General features: G+C 40.8%; 1 protein-coding gene across 6 annotated transcripts in view; it reads left to right on the plus strand.

Moving 5' to 3' along the window:
- The window catches only part of LOC116085971 (leukocyte surface antigen CD47), a 59,941-nt gene that overhangs the window by 17,917 nt on the left and 22,841 nt on the right, over nucleotides 1-19,183 (plus strand). For all 6 annotated transcript variants that reach the window (XM_031364038.1, XM_031364039.1, XM_031364043.1 and 3 more), the window contains one exon: nucleotides 11,546-11,635. In XM_031364038.1, coding sequence (XP_031219898.1) covers nucleotides 11,546-11,635 — 90 coding nt within the window. The remainder of the gene's footprint in view (nucleotides 1-11,545; nucleotides 11,636-19,183) is intronic.

The following is a 19,183-nucleotide window of genomic DNA, read 5'->3' on the forward strand; positions in this document are numbered from 1 at the left end:
CTGGTTTTAGAGAAAATGTTTTCAGTTGTTCCCTGTTTACTACAATGTTGGCTCTAGTGTATTTGCCTTTGCTATTTAGCATATACATCTGTATTGCAATGTGGCATCTATATAATCTCCAGGACTTTTATCATGATGGCACTTTGAAGTTCTTCAGATGTCTTTTCTCCATTATTGAGATGATGATGTAATCCTTAAGTTACCTTATATGGTATACATTTACTGATTTGTGTATGTTGAACCACAACCATGGATGAAACCCACTTGGTCATGATATAGGGTCTTTTAAGTATGTTCTTGAATTTAAGAAATTTGAAGTTTTGCACCTATGTTCCTAAGGGAGATTGCTATGTAGTTTTCTTTTCTTTTCTTTTTTTAAATGTCTTTGATACTAGCATTATAATAGCTTTGTAGGATGAATTTGGTGGTGTTCCTTCCCTTTCTATTCTGTGGAACAAATTGAGGACTGTTGGAATTAGATCTTCCTTGAAATTGTGGTAAAATTCAGCAGTAATTCCATGTTATCTTGGGCTTTTCTTTGTGTGGGGACTTTTGATTAAAGCTTCAATCTTGTTGCTTGTAATGGGTCAATTTAAATTATTCATATCTCTGTCTTTAATTTTGATAAATGACCTGCACTTAGAAATGCATCCACTTCTTCTTAGGTTTTTGTAGCTTTTTGGAGTGTCTGTTCTCAAAGTACTCCTTAATGGTGCTCTGGCATATCTCCCTCTTTGTTTTTCTCAGGTTAGCTAAGGGTTTATCAATTTCATTAACCAAGCCTTTCATCTTCAGTATTGCTCTTTAGTCCCTATATTATCAAACTTTATTATTCTCTGCCGTCATTGTGATTAGAGTTACCCTCTTGCTTCTCTAGAGACTTGAAGTGTATTTATATGAGTTGAAGTATTGTTTATATGAGATGTTTTTCACTTACTAGTACAAATGCTTATCATCGTATACAAAGTAGTCTTATCTGAATCTGAATCTTATCTGAATCTGGAAGTTGTTTCCCTCTGGTTTCAAAATACATTGTCTCTTCTTTCACTATTTTCATAGCTCCTCTTCCTGTTGATTACTACTTGTATTTCTTGGTGTTCTGATAAAAGACAAGGAATTATCTCAGCCTTTTTTTTTTTAAGTTTAATTTGTGACCTATTATATAATCAGTTTGAAATAAGTGGAAGTTTGCAATGAGTTGTGTTGAAAAGTTGTATATTCTTTATGTTTATTTGTCATGTTTTGTTCATTGCTAAGATGGATTAATCTTAAAGTTTTGGTTCTCTTTCTTACAGTTCTATGTGGATATTTGTTTGTTTGTTTGTTTGTTTTTCTGTGATTCTTCCTAGAAAGGAGTGCTGTATGAAGATCCCCCATGGAGACTGATCAAGTTTGATGTTGACCTTATTAAAGTTATCTGAGGTTGATGAGAGATGTCTGAGCTTATCAGGGTGATAGCAGGGTCACTAATGGGCCACATACTTATCACATGTCTTAAACTTGCTAGTCTCACTCTGAACGCCATAAACTTCTGAGAGCTGGAGCCAGAATCCCAGTTGCTCACTACTGGAGCCAAGGACATGGTTCCCTTGTAAACACTGGAGCCATGGACTCTGGGAATGTTGGAATCAAAACCTCAGCTGCGCTGTGGACTTTGAGGCTGCTGGTGTCAATGTCTGGGGTCTAGCAGCTTTTATAGTTAACTTACAGAAGGTTGCATTTTTTTAATATAGCGTTTTCATACATTTATACCACTAGACTTGCTACTTCTCTGTCCCCTACTTACTGCCCTCCCCTGACCTTAACCTCGGATTGCTGGTCCCTTTCTCCCGCACAACTCATCCCTACTTTATCTTTCATGTCCCATGTAGCCCATCATCCTGTTCCTGCCTCTGTTTCCTTTAGACATACTTATCCATTCTCAAGGTCTTCTATTTGCATGTTTTACATATGCACACACTAAATTATTTACATATATGTAAATGCATGTTAAACAAGGGGGATAGGTGAGGATGGCTTGTTTTACTTACCTCCATGATCCCCAGTTCTATCTAGTTCCCTGCAGCTGTCATAATCTTATTCTTATAAAATTATGAATAAAACTCCATTGTGTATATACACCACTTTTTTCTCTATGTGTTGATGGCCACGTGGGCTATTTCCTTGCCTTGGTTATTGTGAGTAGAGCAGTAATGTAAGACTCCCTCAGGTTTACTTAGGACTCATATAGACAGCTTATAGTAGTTCTATTTGTAGTTTTTGGAGGGATGTCTTTACTGATCTCCATTGCTCCTGTGACAGTGCTGTATTCTTCCCAGCTGTGTATAAAGGTTCTACTTTCCCTATATCCTTAGCAGTATTTATTGTTTATTTTCCTAATGCTAGGCATTCTGGCTAGAATGGGATGGAATCTCAAAGCTAAGGATGTTTAACATTTCTTCAAGTGTTCTTTTATTTCTTTGTCTTTCTCCTTCCGAAAACCTTTCAGGTCTGAAGCTCGTTTGTTCAGTGGTTGGTTTGGGATGATTTGCTAATTGGATGATTTCTTTTTCTGAGGACTCTGTTCAGTCCTGTAGGCCAGTTGTTGACCAGATGAATTGGTGTTTAATTTTTGGAGTTCTTTGTAGGTTTTAGGTGATAATCCCCTCTCCAGTACATTGTTACAAAAGGTATTCTCCCATCCTGTAGGTTGTCTCCTTGTTCTTGGAGCCATTTTGAGTGGGAAAGGAGTTAGTAAAATAACCCTTGGCATACAACATTATTTTGGGAAGAATATGTATTTGTTACTAAAATGATGCTTATTTTGTGGACTTGGAGATTTAGGTATTAGAAATCATTTTTACTGTGTTGTGCTTGTTTGCAAATGTAAGCATAAATGAGAAAGAGAAATTGTCCAGGATGTAATTGAATTCCACTCAGTAGAACACAGGTAATGGTGAGCATTTGTTGCTTTGGAGCACAGGAGCTGACAGTATGCAAACACTGTGTGACGTTCATGCATCTAGGCCAGTGAACCAAGGACGTGAGTTTAGAGAAAGCTTCCCCCTGCTTTTGTTTTATACTTCATCATTTCCTAATATAGGAAAACTTGAGAGGCTCAACTTACCCTGTTTTCAGGGTCTTTAAAAATGGTTATTAGTGTTTATTAAATAGTGGTTCTCATCATGTTTTCATTCATGTGTATAATGTATTCTGATCGTATTCACCCCCATTACCCTCTCTGTCCTGTTCCCACTGATCTCTATTCCTCTTTCCAAATAGTTCCCCATCTACTTTCATGTCCTCTTTGAGTATGAGTATGTGATCCAATGACTTTTATAAGGGTTGCTTTTAGAAATATTGGGATGGGGTTGCTTATATACAAGAGCAGGAACGACTTACCAGTCTACACTGTGAGGAGCAGTGGACACCTGAGTGGCAAAGTCTTGAATGAACGTGGGCCAAGTCTTGTATGCCCACGGCCATATCAAGGTCCATAGGAAAATGGCAAAGCCTGATATCACCCCTTGTGGGCGAGGCTCAGAATAATGGCAAAGCCTTTGCCTAGTTCAAGAGAATGCTGGTAGTGTGTGCAGAAAATGTCCACCATGGCTTTATCTCCTCCCTCTGATATTTTACAGCCTGAAAGCTGCTCCCATAATGGAGACTGTTACTATACAGGTTAGCTAAACGTCCGTGTTTAGTTGTAAGTCATAGCCTTGCTTCCTTATTCAACTGTATAAAGTAAGCACTCCAGGCTTGCAGAGTGCTGTATTTTCCCCATCAGAGGCCCCAGCATTTCTGACTGGCTGGCTGGCTGGTTGTGCATGTTTGTCTTTTCTTCATTCTCTTGTTATCTCAGTCAAGTCAAGTCCTTGAGGCTGTGCAAAGATGTAACATAATACCACAAAACAAACAAACAAACAAACAAAAAACCCAAAAGGACAAAACCCTAAAATCTTGTCTCTCCTTCAACTCTTAATACTGTCAACAGGGTGTAGATTCTCAGAGAAGGGTGAGACCTTGTGAGTCCCTCTCCCCTCCATCACGGGACATCGACAGCTCCAATCTTGTGCAGATCTTGTGTATGTAATCATAGTTGTTGTGAGTTCAGTAGAACAATGGCTTTGTCATGCTTGGAAGACAGTATTCCACAATACTAAGCCCTGTCCTCAGGCTCTTACATTATTTTTCTTCCCTCTTCTGAGCTTTGCAGATGGTGGTACAGTGTCCCATTTATGGCTATGCATTCAGTAGTCACATACTCTCAGTCTTTGGTCCTCATTTTTTTTCTCAGCAAAATGAGGATGCCGTTTACATCACAGCATTCTGGGTTGGAAATAAGGTATCTCCTTCACAAAGATTCATTAGGTACTGACTGTGGGATCGGGTGCTGAGGTGGGCAGTATAGATTCAAGTTAAGATGCTTCTTCGAAGTTCTAGGTAGTAAGTACAGTAGAGATGAAGAGAGGGGAATGGCCTCCCATTTGTCTGAGTGCATCCCAGATGCATTATTTATGTCATGTGTTGTGCTTTGCTCAAAACTCTGGGACACTGATGTAGGTGTTACCTCTTCTCAGTACAGAAAGCAAATGAGATTCGAGTAATGTGTTCAAGGTCAAACACACATCTAGGACTTTAACCCAGACTTCCCTGGCTTGAAAAGAATAGCAGAAAAGAGAATGACTATGAAAACATTTATAAATATGTATATAATAAAAATTAAAATTAGTCATTAATATTTCAATTATCAGTGGTACAGAAAACGTAGGATAGGTACTCTAAGGACCTAAGCTTTCTGGATTTTGCATTAAGAGGTCAGCTTAACACTGTTGTACCTTCTGTTGTCATCAACATGCTCTAAACTGTGTTCATAGTGATGACACGAAACAGAGTTCTTCTGTTAAGTGTCACAAGCGCTGAAGCTTGAAGCAGTGCACAGTTATTAGCTAACAGTTTTATAGTTCTGATCATGATGTGACTATACCCTGTGTTCAATTCTATGACAAAAATCATGATACTGACCACAGTCTGTTCTCACTGGGATTTTATCAACCTGTTAAAAGCTCGCGTAATTGCTGCAGAATTCAGTTCCTTGATGTAGCAAAGCTGAGGGCCCTAATTTGCGGGGCATGTGCCAGGGTCTTGCCTCCACTGCTGCAGGTTCAGGCATACTTTCCTGCTCATGTGCATAGCACGGACTTTCATCTCACTCTAATGTGTACAACTTCTTTTCCAGAAGAGTCCAGGGCCCTTTAAGAGTCATTTGATTGGACCAACTTTTGTCCTTCAAGGACAAAATGTCAACTGATTGTCATCTTAATTGCATCCACAAACTTCCTTTTCTAGTTGTAATTGTAATAAGAACTCTAACAAACTCAGTCTTATATACAGAAAAAAGAGAGATGCACAGGTAATTATGTCAGGGATTTGGGAGGTCACCTTAGAATTCTGACTAGCAAATGTATTAGCCACGTTGACACCCCAGAAAAGCCGTCATGATCCTGAAGCATCAAGTTAAGACTCTGCTTCAATTCTAATGCTATAAATTTTATTGTGATCTTTTCCAAAGCTCATTTTGCTATGTATATTTTATAGTATTTTTTTTTATTTCTTGAAATTCTATCATTTCCCCTTCCCTTTTCTTCTTCCAACCACCTACACTGTAAGCATCCCTCATTCTCTCAAATTCAAGGTGTCTTTGTATTTAATTGGTTTTGTGCAGGCAGACACACACTCATACACACACACTTCTAAATATTCAAATACAAACTGCTAGGTCCATATAATGTTATTTGTATGTTATGATCTCAGGGTTGACCACTGGGTATTGGATAACCAATTAAGGAATTCTTCCCTTGGGAAAACTCTTTCTCCCATTTTCCGCATTCCCCAGTTGCCAGTAGTTCTTTGTCTAGAGTTGAGGCTCATGAGCTTTCCCAGTCTGAGGTTAGCATGGCCAGTGGTGATATCATTGTTTAAGTAGTGTTAAGTTAGGGTTTTATTGCTGTGAATAGACATCATGACCAAGGCAGCTCATATAAGGACACCATTTAAGTGGGGCTGGCTTACTGGTTCAGAGATTCAGTCCATTGTCAACAAGGTGGGAACATGGCAGTATCCAGGCAGGCATGGTGCAGGAGAAGCTGAAGGCTTCTTCATCCGAAGGCTGCTAGTGGAGGACTGACTTCCAGACATCTAGGGTGAGGGTCTTAAGCCCATGCCTACAGTGACACACCTACTCCAAAAGGCCACACCTCCTAATAAGGCCACTTCCTGGCCCCAGCATATACAAACCATCACAGGTAGCCATGTTGCTGAGACTTCATAGGTGTTACCTCTATAGTTTCTAGGAGACACATTCTCACAGAAAATTTCCTCTTCCTCTAGCTCTTAACAGTCTTTCTACCTCAACATCAGCAAAAATCCCTGAGACTTACATGCAGGAATTATGTCACAGATAAATCTTTTGGGATTGGGCATGGCACAATCTCGTGTTTTCTGCATTTTGATCAGCTATGATTTTTATTATTATGGACTCAGTTGCAATGAAAAGTTTCTTTGATAAAATAAGAGAAATATACTTACTTGTGGGCATACAGATACATATTTAGAAAATTCAGGACTTATGCCAGTTAAGTGACCTGGCTGTTGTGGGTTCACCTCTAAGATCCATGACTTCACACTAACCCAGTGTAGTTGGCTAGGTTTGCAGTACTAGATAGACCTTCCCTCTTGCTGAGCAGGCTGTAGGTCCAATTAAAGAGCTTTTTGTTACCACCAAGGTATACATAGCCTCTCTTTCACCCCTAGGATTACTGTACCATGCTGGTTGTTGTGGTTGTTCTTACACATCAGCTGTTGGTTCTTTCCCTCCTTTGCAAGCTTGCATAGTACATTCTGATTCCATACAAGTCAATCCTCAGGGAGGAGGCTTTTGACCCAGACTCAGCTCAGGTCCTTTAAGTCCTGTGTCTGACGTTCATGATGCCCCCAGCCATAGGGTCACAGCTTTCGCCTCTGGGAGCTAACTACATGCAGTAGCAATACCCTGTAGTGTTGTTTGAGGAGTCTCTTGGACAGTCAAAAGGGGATCCTCATGCCTGGTGTTGGTGATCTTGATAGATAGTCTATGGCTTTTGTGGAGAGCATTGTCACGTCAGAAGAGAAAGTGTTATTTAAATGGTATGTGTATATATGCATTTGAAGAAGAGAGATGGTCCCTTCACCTTTTTAGGCAGGCCCATTTTGCAGCAGTGGCATCCTGCATGTCACTAACAGTCAGATTGGAGGCCAGGGATAAACACTTATCTACAGACCACACCCTCCTTAGTATCACATCTGTCTTTTTGATATAAAAAGTTCACTTTCCTGGGTGCTATCCTCCTGGTGAGGAATGGGGGCTTGGGAGCATGTAGGGGAGAGTTGTCAGCAATAGCCTGGGTAGAATGGGAGTGAATGTCCTTGGAGTATCTTTCCCAGTTCTGAGATACTGTTCTTAGATCATTTTATGCTTAATTAATTTCCTTAATGTAGACAGTCAGAGCTGAAATGGATCTTAGAGACAGACGCGCCTTGTCTCTCACTCCCCTTGGGGAGGAGGAGTTAATGGCACCTGACAACACTTCTGTAAATCAGTGGCTTAATGGACATCTAAATGAGTTTATATAAAACATTGGGGGGTTTCCCCCAGCATTTTTGTTTTTGACAGGGTCTGGCTATATAGTTCAGACTGGCCTTGAACCCATGATACTTCTGCCTCAGCCTTCTGAGCATTGACATTATAGAAGTGAACCCACCATGCCTAGTTCAATCGATTCTCGAGTCAGCTCAACTTGTTTTTAAATGTCCAGTTCAGTGAATTGGCATTTCCCCAGCATAACAGATTAGAGAAAGGTAACACATTTGTGGCTGTGGCAGTAGCAAGACTCCAGCAGAAATCTGTGGCGGTCTTTTTAAACAGAGTTGTAGACATCCCCATACCCCACCCCCACCCTCTCACCAAATACATACTACCAGGGAACATACAGACATCTTGGTGTGCTAATGAGGGCAGAGTATGTGAAGTTTGCATCAATCTCTGGCACATTCTTCTATGTTCCCAATAAGAATCTTTGACCATAATATTTTTTGCTGTGTATCATTTTCTTCCAGTCCTTGAACTGTCCTCTTCCATGTCTCATTACTTCTTCATAGAATCTTCCAGGTCTTGAGTAGTCATCGGCTCTGTTGCAGCAGCTCATTCCCAATTTCTCTTGTGTCACCTAGCTTGCCTGTGACCATTCCAGCTACTCTACTTGGTGTGTATAGACTCCAGGCACCATTACCTCCCAGGGACCTGCCTGGCATGATCCTAGGACCTATTCTGCAGTACTGACAAACATTTTAATTTAGTGTGGGTTAGCAAGATGACTCAGCAGGTAAAGACACCCACAGCCAGGTCTGACTACATGAGTTCAATCCCTGGGACACACATGGTAGAAAGAAAGATGTTATTGGACACACCACACACACGGGGGCGGGGGAGAAAAGCAGGGGGAGGGAGAGAGAGGGAAAATATTAGGTAAGAAAATCAGGTTATTTTCTTTCTATCATAAGAGCCTGTCAATCACTTGCCACCCATCACTCTTGGAATTAAATCTCTATGCCCTAACAAGCTGTTAAGGCCCATCAGTATCTTCCTTCCACACACCCTTCCAATCTAGTCTACGCCACTAGATTCCATCCATGGAGGTCATCCATTTGGCTTCTTGATCTGCTGTGCTTTGGTGTCTCCTCTTCTCAGTATTGACATGACAGGCTCCTTCCCAGTTCCTTTCCCTAGAGGCCTTTCCCCAACCACTGCCCCAAGGAATCTGTTCATTACTTTTGTTTCTTCTTAGGGTCAGCATCCCCCATAGTTAACTGCTAATCTGCTATTATTGTATCAAGGAGAGCGTTAATCTATGATGAGCTATCTTTGAATGTTGGTAAGAAAACTGAAAATGAAAAGACAACTGTTGTTGAAAATACTTATTTTTTGCTAATGGCTTCTTGCTGTGTCCCAAGATTGTTTGGTGTTTAGGAGGAAAGGTCAGTGAAAGGACATGATTGTCAGCTCAAGTTAAACATGAGATTACATACCGACTATATTTTAGTGTAAGAGCTAGCAGGGTTTCTGTCTACACAGCTGTGGGATGTGAGAGAGACACGAGTCAAGTAAAATTAAAAACATGGAGTGACCACGTCTGGAATGAGCAAGCCTGGTGGTAAGGTTTAGGGTGGTAGGAATACCAGAGAGAAGGAGGGGTTTGAAATTCACTGCGCCTCTTTTTCTTTAAGTTAATAATATCATACAGAAATGAATAGCTAACCTATACCACTCCAAGCAGAATAATGGGGGGGGGTCTTGATTAGGAAAAATGAATTGATTGAGCATACTTATTAAGCCATAAGGTTTTGCTCACATCTTTGCAGAAGAATAATACCTTGTTTCTTTGCTACTAGGATTTTATACTATATGAAGTGGTATAAAAGGTTACTGTGTTACACAACTGGACATACAGGATACCTGTAAGCATTTCTCTGAGAGATCTGCAGCCAGTGAGCATCAAAACCTGACATTCCATTTGTCATAGTTAGGGTTTCTATTGCTGTGATACAACACCATTACGAAAAGTAGCATGGGGTTCATTTCTATCATTGGGGAAGCTAGAGCAGGAGCTCAGGGCAGGAACTGGGGGCAGGATCTGAGCCGAAGCCACGGGCGAGTGCTGCTTACCAGTCTATTCCTCATGCCTTGCTCTCCCTGCTTTCTTATAGTACCCAGGACCACCAGCCTCAGCAGGGCACTGGCCACAGTTATCCGGGTCCTCAGTTGTCAACTAAGAAAAGCACCACAGGCCTACCCGGAGGCGGATATGGTAGAAGCATTTTCTTAACTGAGGTTCCCTCTTCCAAAATGACTCTAGCTTGTGTCAAAGTGACATAATACCAGCACACAGTACTTCACTAATTTCGAGTATTTGTTATCTTCAACAGCAAATATATTGTGTATGCTGTGAATAGGGCAGAACATTAGATTCCGGAGCACTGGTATTTCCAAGATTACAGGCTGTCATTGTGGGTGAAAGCCTGTGAACTTCCACATTGACACCAAGGGCAGAAGGAGTGCGTAGTGTCGATCTCAGGAATGCTAGTGCTCTCTCGGGACAGGAGCCAGGAGCAAAGGGGCCCTTCGTCTAGCACACACCCCTGTAGAGGCAACTTTGAAATCTTTCAGTGAGTTACTTGATTTCATTGTTAGAGATAAGCAGAAATCACACATAAAATTTCAGTACAATGGGATTATCAGTTGAAGTAAAACATTACATTTTGAAAGTTCTGAACAGGTCTCATTCGTAATCTTAGTACCATGTAATGTCCATGTATATAGGATGTAGAAGTACGATAGATTTTCACTATGTGACCTATAATACACTTAAGCAGCTTCTTTAATGACCTAAAAGTCCCATGTGTTTACATTAAGCTACCTTTTTGAAGTCAAGGGCTTGTAAGTTAAGTCTTCTCTTTCAGAGACAGTTTGAGAAAAGGCTAGGGACACCTGTGTTGCTCTCAGTCACAGTAAGCAGACCAGGCCTGGTGGTCCTGAGAGCTCCTTTACCTAATCCCCCACCCCCAGTCAGGCTTTATAGGAGCACTTCCTGTTCCTTGATGACCGGCAGGCACACACAGGTATTCAAGAAACAAACACACAATAGCTGCAGTTCACAATCACAGAGCAAGTGGTAAGCAGCGACCTCGGCCTTATGCCCTTTGCATATATAAGCTTCATTAGCAGTAGACATTCTTCAACAGACAGATTCTATGTCACTCAAGGGGACTGGAGAAAGAACGGAGGTATGCAGACATTGGCTACAGGCACAGACTTTGAGTCAGAGTTGGCTTTCACACCTGTGGCCAGAGCCTGTTCTTCACTTCTTCCTACCCTTCCTCAGAACACAGGACAGAGGAGTGTGATGAGACATACCCAAGTAACCAGAGCATGGGCTTCCTGAAGAAAATAAATTGTTCTATGGACCCGGGGACCTGGGTCAGTGGATAAAGTGGCTGCGGTTCGAATTTGAGAGTCTGAGTTTAGATTCCCAGCATCCACACAGAGGCTGCACAGCACCGGAGACTCAGAGACAGCTCTACCCCTGAAGCTCAGTGGCCACAGCCTAGTCTAATCAATGATCTTCAGGTGTCGGAGAGATCCTGACTCAAAAAAACAAAAACAAAAAACAAAACAAAGCAAAAAACAAAAAACAAGTTGGAAAGCTATTGAGAAATACACCAGACATTAACCTCTGAGCTCCATATGGGTGCACACATCCTACATATAGTCAAAGAAGTTGTTATTGAGTAAGTTATACATGGGATATGTTTTGTCTCTGTGTGTGTGTATGTGTATGTATGTGTGTGTGTAAACCATGGCCCACAGCTATAGTTAATTCTGTCTTCTACTAGAGTAATAAGGATATACATGAGACCATTAGCAGTGAGGATAGTAAACACTAATTATGATTTTTGTTTTCTTTCTTTACAGTTTCGTGGTTTTCTCCAAATGAAAAGATCCTCATTGTTATTTTCCCAATTTTGGCTATACTCCTGTTCTGGGGAAAGTTTGGTATTTTAAGTAAGTATTTCAATGCTTTTTTTCCCATTTATGCATTAGTGATATACAATGTGTATTTCTAGGGCAGTGGTTCTCAACCTATATAGCCTGTGACCCTTTTGGGGGTTGTATATCAAATATCCTACATATCAGATATTTACATTACGATTCACAACATCCCTATACTTATGAAATACCAATGAAATATTTTTATGTTGGGGGTCACCACAACATGAAGAACTGTATTAAATGTTGCAGACTTCTGAAGGTTGAGAACCACTGTTCTAGGGTATTAGCAATGTTCTAACTAACTAGCTCTATCTAACTAGTCTGTAGAAAAAGGGCCTCTGTGCTCTGGGGGCCCAGGATGCTGTGCCTTAGTTCCCAGTCAGAGCTTGTTTGTAGACAGAGTCCCGTCTGTGCCTGTTGTACCACTCTGCAGCCCCTGAAGGAAGGCTCTGTGCTCTGTAGTCTTGCTTTGACAGCCACATAACCGAATCTCTGAAGCCAAACCTGATGCTGTGTCTGATTTGCCATCAGGAGTACAGAATTGTCATCACAGGGTAGCCAGTTACATGCATTCCAGTTCAGGCTTATACTCAACAGGATCCACATACCAGCCCCATGTCTTCGGTATTTCCATACAATGAAGTAAGAGAAATTGACTACATTGGTGAAGTTCTGAGGTGACATACTAAACGTTCAAGCTTTAAAATGTATGATCTATTTGCCCTGTAAGCCCCCTAATGTAGTCACTGAGGACCACTAAACACCTATTCAGGTGAGGAGAAAATGGTGCTAATTAAATTTGCTCCACCACCTCAGGAGAGGTAAACGCTAGTGAATTACTGCAAAGGGTGCCTGCTGGGTAGATAGATCATGAAGTTCCTTCCTTGGAATGTGAGGCCACGTGTCCTCGGTGAGACGTAAAAACAGATGTGAGATGACTGGCGGTTTACTGGAAGAGTTTTGCACAGTGCACAGGGCTGTGGAAACGCTTAGTGGTTTCAGAAATGTCCCCAGGTTATGTCTAAATGGGAAAAAAGGGGAACAAGGCCTGACTATGGCAACTGTCAAGACACCATAGACTTCCCCCCAAAACTGCAACACTGTTAGAAGTCATCGTAGAATTTCAGTAAGCCTCTTATTTTAAGGGCAAGGATGAGATGGCCTCAGGCCCTGCTCTGTAATCACCAGTGTTAGGGAAAGCTTTCAGCCACATGGGCAGACCCAGGCTCTCAGGGCTCTCTTGTGATTCAGGCAAGAAACAGCCTTTTAAGGATCATAACGATTTCACAGCAGTGCTGTTGAATTTGGGCTGACAGAAGTTTTCCGGTTATGACATTATCATTAGCAACACCATTCTCAGTGGAATGGATCAGAAATGAATCTCTCTATTATCATCCATATTTATAAAGAATAAGGCTAATGATTATTTTCTGACTATGTAATATATTATGTAAGAAGTTATCAAATCATCTGTTGGCCACATATCTAGAAATAAGTGGTTTTTTTTTTCCTTCCATCTTCCATTTCTGCCTGTCTTTGTGTCTTTGTTTGGTGTTTTTCTTCTATAAAAGGAAATGGTAAATTGGCTCATACGGCTTATGCATTTGTCCGTCCCCATGTCCTGGTGTCTTCAGAGTTGCCATGGCTGTGTAATGTTTTATTGAACCTTCATCTTAATGGGCATTAAAGAAGTTCCCAAATTTTGATACTGTGAAACTCTGATAAAAGTATATGAGCTTTTGGACAGCAGGGATATTTTAAGCCTGCAGATAAATCTGCCAACATGTGTTCCAGATCTGCCCTGTCAATCATAGCTACCTCTGACGAGTACCACTGTCCATCATTCATCTCAGGGTCCTGACACTGTTGTACCTCTAAAAAGCTTTTTGCTAATTGGATATGTGGGTAAAAGAAAAAAATCTCAGTGTTGTATTAGAGTTATGTTTGGATATTCTTTTGTAGTATTTTTATTATACTAGTTGTACTTTAAAGAGTATGTATATGAACCTAAAGAAATAGTTATGGAGAATGTTGGATATTGGTTCATCTTAAACAAGAGAGGAGCCTGAGGGAGATAGAGTAGTGTGAGGAAGACAAGCATCCAGAGTTGACTCACCCGACCCGGCCTCACATTAAAAGTTAAGTAGTTATAATAGCAGCTGAATATTTGAGTAGCTCTTGCTCTGAGGAGCAGTCACTCACGGTGCCAAGTTCTCTCCACTGAAACCTCTTATGTCCCATAGGGCTTCTGCCAGTGTTGTGGCTATTGTTCCTATTTGGTAGATAAGAGACAGGCACTTTGTCCACAGTCACCCAGCTGTTTCCTGGTAATCCTGGATCTGGGCAGTGCTGCTAACCACTAGATGGTCTGCTTGTCCTGAATGTCTGCAGGAAGGATGGATGGGTATCTAGTATACCACTTTGAGCTATGACACTGTTAGTAATAGAACAGAGTGTTGGTCTCACATGCTGATTTATTCTACCCATACCCACGGGGACTGCTAGGCACTGAGCTAAAGGTTTGAGGTGTGGAAGTGTGTGCCCATGCCTGTTGGCTTGCAGGCCACCCCACATCAGTCAATGCCGTCAACATGGTATGTCTGCCTTTTTTTGTATTTGGTCCAAACCAGTCAAGCAATCAGTCAGTTGATTGATCAGCCAGTCACCATTCCCCTTCACTCTGTAAAAGGCTCCCTGGTTCTGGTGTGCTGTCCTACCTGTGTGGTCATGCATTTATGTTGACGCAGATCCAAGACTTTTCCTTTCTGGATTTCTAGTTCTTTTTCACCTTGCTTCCTAGTCTGTGGTTGACCACAGGACATTTCTCTCAGTGATCTCTCTGGCTCTGAATGTGAACCTGTGATGACACTGCAAGAAGAAGCCTACACCTTTGAGGATAGTTTGTTTATAGAATGCTGTGTCTTGAAGCCCAGCTCAGGGCACCTGTAGCCTTTCCTCTGGGATGGAGTGTGACCTGAGAGCTCGAAGCTGAGATAAACCTTTTGTACTGTGAGCTGCTTTTGGTCATGGTGTTTATCACAACAGTAGAAACCTTAAGATAGACCAGTTATTGTGGATCAACTCAAGAGTTAGTCATGCTATTGGCTCCTGGCTGATTTTCAGGGTTCTTCATCCATACTGCGATAATATAAGTTCTCTCCTACATTTTGATGGCTGATTAAGTGCTTTCAAGTACTGCATGGGATTGTAGTTCTTTCAGGCTTAAGGCCCAGCTATGCGTAAGACACTGGCTATCCGTTCTTTGTTTTCATTTCCTTTAACCCTTGTCCTATACAGACAGATGATCTTTAGTTTTCACTCAGCTGCATGACCATGAACCTGACTGTGGAAGCCGAGCTCGGAAAAGCAGTCTTGATAATAGATAGGAAAATTACCATCATACAGTGGCCTTCAAAACATGTTGTCAAAACAAGCCGTGTCGGTGGTGTGGGCCTGTGATCCTAGCATTACAGAACAAACACCATAGCAAGAGCCTGCACAAAAATGAAAAATAGAGAAAAAACAAACCTTTGACAATATTAAAACTTCCCTACTATAGCTGTATTAGAAAATGAAAGTAATAGTAATGCTGAAAGTAATGCATGGCAAGTCAGACTGCTAAAAAGCCAGTATTTAAAATATAGTGTTAAGCACAGCTTGAGGCTTTTAGTTTTGCTCTGTGACTTTGGTGAGTCTGACTCCCTTCTTAGCTCCTGTCAGCTTGCAGCATAGCAGCTTCGTACTTTCAGTTTCAGGTTTCAGAATTCTGGGGGGTGTTTTTTTACTTGATGTTTTTATTGTTGGAGTTTGCTTTTGTTGTGTTTGTTTGTTTGTTTGTTTTCCAGAGTCCCATCCTCAGGGACATCTCCACTGTCACATGGTCCTTACTTCATTCTTGTTAGTGAGTTCACCTTCCCTGAGCTGCCCGGCTGTCTCGAGTGGCGCTCCATGGTGAAAGTGTCAGCATCTCCACATTAGCTCTCCTGTAACTCTGCTTATGGTCTGTTTGAGTGTCACACACAGTGTTCACACTTGTCATTTCCTGGCTCATTCACCCCTCTTGCCCAGTTTCCTTTTTTGATGCCTGTGGGCTTATCACGGGGAGACGAGGTGATATCCTAACCAGGTGCTTGGCTGTCTGCCCACACTGAGCATAACCATGCAGTGACTGGTCTTCAGTAGTTGTGACATGATGACACTTCTTCTGTTTATATCATATTGTGAGTTGTGTATTAAAGACGTCTCAGGGAGCATACTTCATGACTACTCTCTGGTTCACTTTGGTAATGAAACTTCAAACTGTCTTTAGAGGACTGGAGTTACACAAGTAAACCATGGGACCCACTCATACCAGAAGTGTGTGACATAAGAGCTGCTGGAGTTTATTTCTGTGTATTCTAGACACCCTTCATTTACTATTCTTTTTCATCCCCACTCAAAATTGCCCCACAAGGAATTTGGTTATCACTTGGTGCTATTTGGGAAAATGTTGCTATGAGCATTGTTGGGAAATCCAAGGAAATCAACTCTCCATCACAAGAGCCTTGAGGTCTCACGTAAGTCCTCAGAGTAACAAGGCCTTCGAAAGCACTTTTAAACCAAGTGATGTGATGGGCTTTTTCTTACTGAATAGGGAAAATAATTCTGCAAAAATGAAGACAAACACTACATTGCAGTGCAGAGTTCTATCCAAACAAGAGGACAAACATACCATTCTGACAAATATTATTACAGAAAGTCAGTCTGGGACCTAGTTGATGACCCCTAATCATAATGTGAATTTGTGCTAAGTTTAATGTGAATTTTATTCAACAGTTAAGCTTGGTCCTTCCCTGGAGTGCTCATATGATCACTAAGCCGTGTAGTTACTCACTGACTTTATTGTAGGAAGAACTGGGCCAAACTATAGCACAGCATTCTACTCTTACAGAAATGTAGTCACCAATTCCTTTACACTTTCAAAATCAGGACAACACTGCCCCTGAAATTCTGGAACCTTCCATTAGACCAGAATAATTTGTCATTGGGAGATGTCTACTGGACAATCCCTTCTGTTGTGCTCACATATTTACCATTAAAAAAGGAAATAAAGCTGGGATTTTTTTCTAGGCCTGTGGACAAGGAATGCGATCTTTTGTAGTGTTCATCCTGATAAACTTATTTCATCAGAGAAGTTGGCTAGGATGTGGAATTTATTACAGTTATCTTACTCACTTCCAACAAATAAACACTTTATACATGGCAGTTCATTTTTCTCCAGCACCATTTCCACAAGGCCTTCATCTGTGTGTGTGTGTGTGTGTTTAAATAATGAAATTGTACTTTGATTTTAAAAGTTATCATATGTACTTTATCAAATTATATTGAAAATAATATTGGTTTCTTCCCAACGGATGCCTAAGGATTCTAAATTACTTTGCCAGAGTTATCTGAAAAGAGCAGTCTAATAATTAAATCGATGGTTTCTCTCCCTTTATGATTTACTCTTAATCTGATATAAATTTTATCTTGATAGTATACCTTCTGTCTCTTCTCAGTAGTCATGTGGCTAGGGACTATTTGAATGTCATCTCTTTTGAGCAAGTGTTAGATTTTTCTAGGTAGCCTACAGTCTGTGTGGGCCTTTGCGGCTGTTCTATATCTCATTTTTAGAGGATCATAAAAATTTAACATGATAGATTTGATTTAACCCCAAATTGGCTTGGTTATTTTACTAGATTTCTTCAGCCACAACTCATGTACCGTCTTAATATGTGCTCTGTGTCAGTGGCAGAGACCCAAAAACTCAGTTTTGTTCATAACATTAACCCTCATTCAGGTTGCTAGAAGGGCTACATAGCTTCTTTGTTCACTGGGATTTCAAAGGTTTAGTACACAAGGAACTAAGACTGGACTAGACTTGTGCCTTCTGTGGATTGGTAGTCCTTAATACTTGTTAAATAAAGTAATCTGCTACTTGTTCCTTGATTCGGACTAATAAGAGAGTATGTTACAGCAGACACAGTAAAAATTTGTGAATGATCCCACCTTATATATGATATGAAATTATAAAGTACATATTTGAACTAGAAGAAGATCTAATGTTATGGTTAATACTGCCACACTGTGCCAGGCAAGGTGTTATACTCCAGGGATCCCAGCACTTAAGAGGCAGAGGCAGGAGGGATGGAGATTCAAGATCAGCCATGGGCCATACAGGGAGACTACATCACAAAACAAAAAGTCACATTATATGGTTTCCCCCTGATAGTTGCTTTTCCTGTATCTGGTAGCAGTAATGTTAGAAACTTTTAAAAATATATATAAATACTGAGAGAGGCTTGGTGGCACATACTTTAATCCCAGGCTGATATGCAAATTGAGTTCCAAGCCATCTAGGGTTGCATAGTGAGACAGTGTCTCCAGAAACAAATCAAGGCTGTAAATGCCATTATTTCTTACGTATTTTAAGTGTTGATTTCAGGAATTTTGGCTGAGGGGAAATCTTTAGACACACACAAATTGTTAAAATCACATGGATTATTGTGCTACACTACAAAATTTATCAGAAAGTTTGGTAAGAACCTGCTGTTAAGGAAACATTAAATTAAACTGGATGTGTTGGTATACATCTTTAATCCCAGCACTTAAGAGGCAGAGACTGGTGGATATCTATGATTTCAAGGTCAGCTTGGTCTACATAGTGAGACAGCCAGGGCTGCATAGAGAAACCCTGTCTTGAAAAAAAGGAAGAAAGAGAGAGAGGAAGAAGAATACACTGAAATTATTTTTATCTTAAATGTTTGGTAAATTGCTTTAACCTATGTTGTCTCTATTGTGTTTAACACCTTGATAAATTGCATCAGTAGGGATAAATCTGCTGGTTAAAGGAACAAGGAGAGACCACCAGCCGAAAGCTGTGAGATGGTCGGGTTCTCTGGAACCTCACTGTAGCTGAGAGCACTGGTAACTAGGCTAAGTAGATAAGCTCCCTCCCTGCAGTGGGGAACGGCTGAATGTGGCCATTGTGAGCGAAGAAGATGAGCCAGAAGAGACTCCCTCTGAGTGTTCGCTCAAGAAACACAGATGTTCTTCCATTGCCTGGGATTACTTAAGACCCGGGAATATATTTGCTACCATAGCTAATTTAATTTAAGAAAATACCTAATTTAAGAAAATAGTAGTTGAACCAGTAACCAAGAACTAACACAGCCTTCAACACATAGATTATTGGAAAGACTTTCTGATGTAATATTTTGTAGTATTTATTTGTTTATTTATTTATTTTTTCATTTTTGATATTGGCATTATTTACTCTGCCTGAAGGGAATGAAGTTTATGTGTGGTTCAGACTTTTATTTTTACTAAGAATGATACCAGCCAGTGTTTCTGCATGAAATTAGACTATATTCTAAATTCCTGTTACTTTATTTTACCTGCTCATATTTTTGTATTAAACCAAAGAGTACACATGGAGGGACCCATGGCTCCAGCTGCATAGGTAGCAGAGGATGGCTTTGACGGACATCAATGGGAGGAGAGGCCCTTCTTCCTGTGAAGGCTCCATGCCCCAGTGTGGGG

The sequence above is a fragment of the Mastomys coucha genome, unplaced genomic scaffold (assembly GCF_008632895.1).
Source record: "Mastomys coucha isolate ucsf_1 unplaced genomic scaffold, UCSF_Mcou_1 pScaffold12, whole genome shotgun sequence".
NCBI classification, from domain to species: Eukaryota; Metazoa; Chordata; class Mammalia; order Rodentia; family Muridae; genus Mastomys; species Mastomys coucha.